The following is a 10,129-nucleotide window of genomic DNA, read 5'->3' as shown; positions in this document are numbered from 1 at the left end:
CTAAACTAGACACAATTTAAACCATAACCTTCTGGAACCGGAAGTGATTAGTGCTAGCCACCGGTAAGAATAAGAATTGGAATCATATATAGAGAAAATCAACTTATATATTGCTAACTCGGTTTCATACACTGACGGTATGGTTTCATATAGTGTAACTGTGGATTAATATAATGGGTTCCGGTTAAATAAGAAGGTGTTTTCAATTCATATATAGTCGAAGTGAACTTATATATTATCCAAATGGTTACATAAATTAAAAAAGAACAATATCAGACAGCCATGGCTTTCCATATTCGTCGGATACGTTTTGGACTTAATTGCTCCGAGACAGTGCAATATCACTATCCCAATTATTATATCACACTTTATAAATATAAATCTATTATTATCTCAGGGAGTGGGTTAGTAACAGCGAAATTAAACTGTATTTTTTTATTATAGATATTGATTCCGTAAGGATATTTTATAGTAAATTAGTCACAATATGATATGCATTAAATGAAATATTTGAAATATTTATGAACTGACCTTCGTATATATCAACATACTTCTGTTGGGACTAGTATATAATGGACATTAATTTCATGTTACTTCCATCTTAGCAACAAAACAGTCTAATTTCAGCTGACGTGTGCATAAATATTCTCCAATTAGAATAAACTCGAGACTTGAAAGCAGATACAGTCAAAAAGTTCAGAATAATTATACAGGACCAATTTTTATCAAATTCTCCAGGGATTTCGAGTCCTAAATTGTAAGGTGAATGACATGAACGGCAATAATTGCTTGCTATTATCAATGTCAAAGAGACAATAGAGAACGCATGGTTCAGAAAACAGACGCCAAATTTACTGGAAAATAATAATAGATTATATGGTATTTTGCAAGCGTAGAAATTATATAACTACACAAAAAAATGATGATCCGTGCCATGACAAAAACCTACATAATGGGTTGTGACCAGCATTGATCCAGACCAGTCTGTGCATCCGCGCAGTCTGATCAGGATCCATGCTGTTCGCTTACCAACCCTGTCACAAGTAGAGAAACTGATAGCGAACAGCATGGATCCTGATCAGACTGAGCGGATGCTGGTCGAAAACGCACTATGTTGGTTTTGTCGTGACGCGGCTCATACTAATTTATAATTTATTATATATCATCATTGCCAAAATGTGAAGCTCCGTGTACAGTAATACATTTACCTGTTTTTTTAAATATATACTATTAAAAATACACTATTTGCACATACAAGAGGTATAATGCAGCTGACTGTGTTTATAAAACCAACTTTGGAAGTGCTTTTTGATATTTGGCCGGAGTAAACTTTTCACATTTCAAATAAGAATACAATGATAAGAAATTGTATAAACACAACAAACTATATACATGTATATAATATTTTACAAACAGTTAACATTTTTGTTGACACCATATTAAAGGGTATACAGCTATATCAAATTTAATATTTTTATAAAGTTTCCATTTCACTATGATCTATTCCCGAAAAGTTTTAACATAGAATGTGTACATAAACAGAATAAAACGTTCCGGAACAAGTTTTTTACTGTTGTTTTAAATATGGTTTTAACCGTTTAGCAATAACTGCATGTCTGGCGCCATCTGCTTTTAAGGCATACACTTACATTTCTCTTTCATACAAGCATATTGGAAGCATTCACTTTTAAAAATTCAAATACACTTTAAGGACACCAACCGACATTCAAAGAGAACTTAACTCTGACATGTTTATGATTTTATTCATTGAGACATTATTATTATTATCATTATCATTATTATTATTATTATTATTATTATTTGATATTGATATATATTGAATAAAGGATGAAAAGATATAATTTGAAAATGAGGTGAACTTTATTACAATAATTACTCAACGAGACAGATGTATAAAGTTATTGGTGCTTATAAAAGCTAAATATTTAAAGGTATAAAGCAATATCTTATGAAATTTAAAAACGGTAAAATCATTTCTTATACAATTATTGACTAGTGTGCCATTGAATATGATGTGATGTTCACCGGCAGATGACATATTGACCGAGGCGATAGCCGAGGTCAATATGACTTTTTGCCGGTGAATATATCATATCATATTCAATGGCTCACTAGTCAATAATTGTTTTATCATATGAATAGGCTAAGAAAATCACAAAAGTACAACCTTATAATTATATGTACAAATCTTGCCTCGTTGAAGCGCGGGAAAAAAGACGCATGTGTTGGGCGTGCAACGACTACGCGAACGCTGCGCATACAAAAATAATTCAAGTTTATACGTATAGGTTAGTGTTTAATAATATGTATTAACAAAAATAATTGGTCAAGCCTGCCGCAGGCAGGCGACCAATTATTTTTGTTAATGCATGTTATTAAATATTAACCTATTTAATGATCAACATTATTTTTTCAACCAAAAACAAGGCATTTCACTAAATCACAGATAGCTCCGCCCTTTCGCACACAAGATGTCTACACCTTGTCAAGTTTCTAACATATAACATTTAGATAAGCTAATGAAGCGCCCTATCAACAAATAATCAGGCACATTTTTTTTACTGAAATGTCACAGAATTCATACCTTTATCTACAGTAAGACTATCATGTCTCTATAGAATATCTGGAAAAAACAGCAGGAAAATGATGCAATAAGGTAAAAACAATGGAGTTAATGAAATGTGTACATCCTTTATAAATAAATGGAAAATGTGAGAAAATACATTAGATTAATAATTTATACAAATTTGTTAATAGCTTTAAGTTATTCACTAACATTTAAAATCCCTATTGATTTGCTCATTTGAAAAATAGTTGAGGGGGTCCATTTACAATGAAGTTTTTCCAGCCAAAAATGTAATCATTGTTTCCTAATTATAATCAAGGATTGTTTAATGCAGTTCATTCCTATCAACTGAAAAGAAAAATTATGTTTTGGTTACTTTTCTAGATAAAAAAAGAAGTTTAAAACAGTCAGCAATTTATAACAGACATTTTTCTTCAGAGTTTAAAAGGATAAAAAAAAAGTTACTTTGTAATCATTTGCCTCTGCATGTCCCACATATATTATCTATGTAATAAATTAATTTGATTGTATCGTCACATTTAAAAACACCTGACCTCGCTTTATTGTTTTTTTACGTTGGCATTGTTTTGCTAACCTTTATAGTTTACAATTCAGAGTGCAAATCACACCTTTAACTTCTCCCTAATATAATGCATTATTGAAATTTGTTAGACTGGTTAGACGACAGATTAACTAAATTTTATTTAGTTAGTACACATTAACCAAAGTTAGACTTAGCAGAAATTTGAAAAATAATACAATGTGATTGGACAAAAAATAATGTTGATCATTAATCATCATTGCGGTGTAACCTTTAAGTATAGTAGTAAAGTATTGATATTTTAATCGAGAAATATGCCATAAAGAACAAAAAGCAACAATTATTTTGAAATCAACACGCGTAATTAACAGTCTACGGTGTATGATCATTGAATATGAGTCTCAATCTATTTTTAGACTGGGAAAATCCAATTCAGCCAGTGAATATGATACTACACCGAGTAAATATGATTTTATAAAAAAATCTGTTGACTACTGTTTGGACCAATGAGATTGCAGCTATATTAATTTAGATCATATAATAATGTTTATTATCTCATAGTCATTTCTCGGAAATAGTTACTACATAGAATATAAAGGTTATTTAACACAAATGAAAACTGCGAGTTTACAGAATATAATATCACAGAATAAAATATTAATATGCTTCTGTTTTTAAGTTTTAAACCGGTCAGTAATAAAAGTGTGCATACGCCATTCGCATAAAAGGGAATATGCCAACAATATTTCAGAATTCAAACAGTTTAAGAGCTTAAAGGGACTCCACTGAGGTTTTTTGACATGACGGGACAGGAAATATTTTTTTTTAAGATTATTACTCTATTTGATATAGATCTATACTAATAATTTATGTGCAAAAATTCAGATCATTAGCTCTTTCCGTTTTTTTCGTAAATAATTATCATTATAGTGAAAAATGACCCCAAATTGAAAACCGTTTAAACGCTTTTCACTCGAATCGGACAGATAACAGCACAAACATACGATTTTCAATGTATTTCTTGTATATTTCTTAGTTATATTTTATTTATTTTTCTGTTATAAGTGTTCATGAACAATTATTTCTTTTCTTTTTTGAGGCTTATTAACCTCAGTGGAGTTCCTATCAAGTGATATTGCCATTAATGAAAAACAATGATAACGTAATAATTAAATGCCTTACACTGAACAAAATTGTAGATGAATATATGATTAAAAAACGAAGATAATCAAAATGTACGCCATTTTTCACAAACTGTTTATTTTATCAACAAATTGGTTTTCATACCCTAAGGACCTAATTTACTTTATTGAGATAATAATCTTTACATACATTTTTGTTTTCCTACATGTGTCCAAATGGACTTAAAATTACATAACTTCATTGGCTCATGTATAATTGATAATTAACAATTATTGCTATGGAAAATCGAACACGTTTTGTTGTATTTCTTAAATAAATTCGCTATCTATGGTATGACAGTTGTGCATGTACATGCTAGTACTCTTTATAAATTAATTATCTCACAATGTGTTAAGATTTATTATTGATCATCATCATCATATCAGCATACCCGCTTTGTTACTGTACTGTGCATAATTTCAGATAATGATATGATTTGATTTAGTAATATGTACCGTTGTAAAATAGGAAAGGGAATACACAAAGGAGTGTTTGGATTTAAAATAGTGATCTGTTTGGTAATTTTGTTTTATTTCCTGTCTTTCACATCCATCGTGCCAGATACCGACTCGACCGTCGTACTAAACCCTGTTGCAAGAACAAGATCTTATAATGAAAGTGTTTATTTACAGACTAGTTCATATGCTACTGGACCGACAACTTCTATATCAGTAAGTACTTTAGAAACTTTTTTAGCAAGGGAAGTCTTTGGGTATTGAAAGGATGGGGGTTAAAAATAAAAAGGACCACAGCAAACGAAAAAAGATCAAATAACGGAAAGTTACATGGGAAACGAGAGTCCATGATCAACACAGTGTTTAAATGACAACGAAGAGGGTACATGATAAAAAAAGAAAAAATTTGTTAAAAAAAACGCTGAACTATGTTTGGTCTCGAAAGTTAAGGAAGAAGTCAAAATAATTAAAAGAAGGGACCAAACATAAAAAGAAATCGTATGAAACAAAAAGGTTTCCAAGTTAAATAAAGGAAAAAAGTAAAAAGGACAGGTACTTTGGAGAAAACAGAAAACATAAAATAATTGGTTGCAAGGATGTTTTCAAAAGAGAAATGTCGGGTGCAAACAGAGTTCGTAAAATTGTCACTCAGGACTTGCCGTCTTGGACAATTTATAAATATAAAGAAAAAACTAGAAATTGTTCATCTTTTATCGATGAAAGAGGGTACATAACACATCATTTGACAACAGAAGAACAACAGTTTCCCATCGCTTTCAGCATTTTAATGTATAAGAATGTCGAACAAGTTGAACGTCTTTTACGTGCAATATATAGGCCACAAAATATTTACTGTATACACGTCGATTCAAAAACTAATATTGAAATATATAAAGCGTTGTCAGGGATATCAAATTGTTTTGAAAATGTGTTTGTTTTACGCAAAAGAGTTAATGTTATATGGGGTAAGATGTCCGTACTGACACCAGAACTTTTATGCATGGAGGAACTTTGGAAAAGACATAAAACATGGAAGTATTTTATTAATCTAACAGGGCAGGAATTCCCGCTGAAAAAATTATGAAAGTGAAATTTTCGGGCCCTATAATGGGCTAATGACGTAGAACCCCTGTAAATTGAGTATTTGTTTTTTATGGTCAGGCATAATTTGATTTCCATAGACTTACTTAAATAAAAATGGGTCAAAATCCTACCTAAAATTGAATTTCAAAAACTAAAAAAATTTTTTTTGGGAAAATTTTTTCCTAACATAAAGGTTCCTTTTTTATTATACCAAATTTTTTTTGCAAAATGAAAAAGAGGAAAAACCCCCTTTTCTTTGAAATTTTTGCGTCAAGCGACAAATACATTTTTTAATGCAAAATCAATTCAAAATTATCATAGAGACCTTTTTTAAATATTTTTTTTTCCGCGACAAAAGAAGTGTTTTTCAAAATTTTTTTTAATTACTTTAATACCCCTTTTTGATCCCAAATCATTATAAATTTGAAAAAAAGGTTTTTTCCGTGAATTTTCCCCTCGGGCCATTTAAATTTCTCCCTACCCTTTAAAATTTGATTGAAATTTAATTTTGTTAAAAAATTGGACAAATTATTTAGAAATTATTGCCCAAAGGTAATTATTCTTTTTAAACATTACAATTTTTTTTAAATAACTTTTATGGGATGAAACAATTAATATGAATTTTATCAAAAAATCACAAAAAGCGTGTTTAAATACGGTTTTTTTTTAAAAAAAAAAACTTTAAAGTAAACTTCTTTAGTAAAACTTTTCTTATCCTTTATATGTACGATTCCATTTTTATGATAAAAAATAATTTTTAAATTTTTATGTTTTATTTTACTTCAGTTTACCGAAGATGTAGAGGAAAAAGCAGAACCCCCCCCCCTCAGGGTATTCGGGGGTAACAAGGGGCGGTCCATGTGCCTTTCCCCCGGGGAATTTGATTTTTTTTTTTAATGACCGTAGAGCTCGTGATATTTAAAATGGTGGTAAATTGTGAAATCCCGGGGAAGCGTTTTTTTAAAACGCTAAATCATAACCCACTTTACAGTGCCGGGATTTTTAAAATTAAAAGGTAAAAAATTTGTTAAACTTTAATTGATTTGGAATCTTTGTTATTTTTTTAAAATTCATTGTAAAAAAATTTTTTTTTTTATCTTTAAATTTTCCTTCAGTCAGCCCTTTTTTCCAAATTAAAAATTTCAAATGACTTTCTTTCCTCCCCTCTTGGAGGGGTTATCCCGGGGATTTTTGGGTATTTTCCAGAAGGGTTTTCTAAAATTGAACCCCCCAAAAAACGGATGGTTTTGGAAAATCCGCCTATTTATAAATATTGTTGAAAAAGGCGTAAAATAAAACCCAAAAAACAACAAACAAAAAAAAATAAAAATTAAAAATTGATTATCATAAATTTTCATTAAAAATGTACCCATTTTTTAATAACACACAAAAGTTAAAAAAGTAAAAAAATACTTTTTTTACTGAAGTGCAGGGCTTGATCAGGACTTACATAAAATTTTATTTTTTGTTCTTGGGAAACTGCTTTTAAAGCACTAGCTTATGAAAATTCCAAAGATTTTTTTTTTAAAATTTTTATAAAGGGCGTAAAAAAATTTGTGAAATATTTACAATTTCCTTTAATAAAATTTTTTATTTTTGGTCGAAAAAAACCCTTTAAGGGTTTCCCTTTGCCCCTGGGTTTGGGCCAAAAAATCTTTTTGCCGCAAAAAAACGGGGTTAAAGGCTGCCCCCTGAAATTTTACATGTTTTTTTTTGATCTCTTGTTGTTGGGGCGCTTCCGGACTTACTGGTTCCCCCCTTGCCCTAAAAGTTTTAATTTTGGCCAGGCTCAAAAAATTAGTTTTTGCTTTTGGTCCCTTTTTTCCTGTTTGAAAACCAAAAATCACTCCCCCAACCTTTTCTTGCCCGGGGCCCAATTTCAAAACCCCAAAACCCTTTTTTTAAAAATCACTTTCTGATCAAAATTTTCAAACTGTGACCACAAAACTACCCTGAATTTTTTTCATGTCTGTAAACCACATCATTTTACCAAATCAAAATTCATGTGTGTGCAAACTTTCACTAACCAGATCTTTTTCCTTTCGGTAAAAACCACATCTTTAAACCAAGATAAAGTTTCCCTGTCTGTGACTCCACCCCCTCCCTGAAACAAGATCAATTCCTGTTGGGGACCAACCCACCCCTTTTCCGGGATTTTTTTTCCAAAAAGTGCCCAAAATTCACTACCAGTTTAAAAATTTCCCCTTTCTGGGGAACCAACATAATTCCAGATCTATTTCCTTTTGTGTGCCACTCACTCCAGATTTTTTTTTCCTGTTGTGACCACATCATTTACCAATTTTTTTCCGGCCTTTTGAAAAATCCTACCTGATTTTATTTCCTGTCTGTGCCCCACCCTCCCTTGTCTTTTTTCCGTTTTTGGGGGCCACATTAATACCTTTTTTTTTAATTTTTGTGACAAATCAGTACCGATTTTATTTTTTTTTCTTTGACCAACTTAACTATCTGACCTATTTTCTGTCTGCCCCCCAATCACAAAACTCGCCCTTTTTTTTTCTAAACCTTGTTGGAAAAAAGGGCCAAAATTTACTAAAAAGGCTATTAAATAAAATTATTTTTTTCATATTCGTGTTTCGTTTTTCCCCCGCCCCATATTTGTGGATTTTTTTAAATTTGAAATGAAAACCCACCCCTTCCAAACGAAATAATTTAAAATAGGAATGAACGTTTAATGCATAAAATTATGTTTGTATCTATTTACTATTTTAACTTAATTTTAATAGTTTAAATAATTCCAAATATACAATACTCACCTGTAATGCTGAGTACTCAAGTATATTATTTATTGATAGCTACTATCCCTAGTCAGACCAAACAAAAGTCTATGTCTGGACTATGTATGAATTACAACTGCATTCATTGATTGATTTACCTCCCTTGGAAGTATTTTTTTTTACTTTTTTCTATTTTAGTACACTCATATTATATCATTTATATCTAAACTATTAAAATCATGGCTTTTTATGTTAGCTATTTATAACTCATTGTATCAAAAATGAAACGTTTTTTTATTAAAAAAAAAAAGACAAATAAAAACGTAGATTTAAAATTTATAAAATAATGAATGAACGCACCAAATTCCTATTTAAGGACGGACTTTGTAGGCGCTGTACATGCCACATACATTTTATCATTTTCAAGATATTCAATATGCACGACGAAGCTTTGTATTACACCGACCACTTCCGGTCATATAATCATGGCAGTTAAATCTTATTTTATTTTCATGTCACAGGTTATCCAGAAACAACTGCGATATCAAACACGAAGAAACCATATTTAGCTCGTTTCAAAAACAGGCTCCATTCCCGGATGCATCGCTGGCCGTGCCATGGCAAGTGGGTAAGAGGCATGTGTATATTCAACTTCAAGGATCTTCATACACTGTCGACCCGTAAAGAACTGTTTGCAAATAAATTTCATCTTTACGATAATCCTTTACCATACGCGTGCATGGAGGAATTGATATTTAACCGCACACGTGACGAATTCCAAGGGACAAGAAAGTTTGATGCGAGTTGGTATTCAAACCTGGGTTTCGTTAAGAGACATGTTTGAAATATTAAATATTTGTTGAGTGTATTGTGGAAGTTTTATTTCACATTTTATATTAATGAATATGGCAAGTCAAAGGGCAGGAAAAATTGCCCTACTGATAATATATTTATACCAGAGCTGTCATAAGACAACGTTTAATACGTTCATTGTATGTGAGTGTCATAAAATAAATCATTTGCCATTTAGAGATTAAATAGTTCCAGGTTCACAGTGATACAGCAAGACATATAGATTTCCCATACTTATAATTTGTCATAAAGTCATGAAATTAAAAATTGTATTTCAAATAGATGCCAAAGTACCAATTGTAACGCAAATTTCACCAGTTGATTGAGTTGTTATTGCTCTGCAAAGCATCATTTGTATTCATGTTACGTTTTGACCACAACAATAAGTGAGAATTTATCATTGTATTTATACACATCCGAGTCGTTTTTCAAGAGTTTAACACTTCCTCCGTAAAAAGAATGTTTTAGTTAATCATTTTTGAAAGTCACTATAAGTATTGACAAAATTTATAACTTTAATAAAGTTTATTTTTACTATCTATGTGCATTTTTACACGAAAATGAATTTAAAAAATGTTTCACTAAAATCAGACTTAAAAAATGTACTTAGATGAGAAGTAAATAGTTTCAACATTCAAGTAATATTTTACTTATTATGTGCGATTAATGACTGACTTTTCAGTATATAAAACAA

At 30.7% G+C, this 10,129-nt stretch overlaps 1 protein-coding gene across 1 annotated transcript; it reads left to right on the top strand.

Annotated features, from left to right (window-relative positions):
* Positions 1 to 5,315: 5,315 nt before the first annotated feature.
* On the top strand, positions 5,316 to 9,929 carry LOC132746252 (N-acetyllactosaminide beta-1,6-N-acetylglucosaminyl-transferase-like). Its single transcript, XM_060735334.1, has 2 exons — positions 5,316 to 5,841; positions 9,105 to 9,929. The coding sequence occupies exons 1-2, from the start codon at positions 5,379 to 5,381 to the stop codon at positions 9,425 to 9,427; spliced, it is 786 nt and encodes a 261-aa protein (XP_060591317.1). The 5' UTR covers positions 5,316 to 5,378; the 3' UTR covers positions 9,428 to 9,929.
* Positions 9,930 to 10,129: the final 200 nt, after the last annotated feature.

Source organism: Ruditapes philippinarum, unplaced genomic scaffold (assembly GCF_026571515.1).
Source record: "Ruditapes philippinarum isolate M1 unplaced genomic scaffold, ASM2657151v2 ctg5543_1_1_1_1, whole genome shotgun sequence".
NCBI lineage: Eukaryota > Metazoa > Mollusca > Bivalvia > Venerida > Veneridae > Ruditapes > Ruditapes philippinarum.
This window is presented reverse-complemented; position numbering and strand designations above follow the sequence as displayed.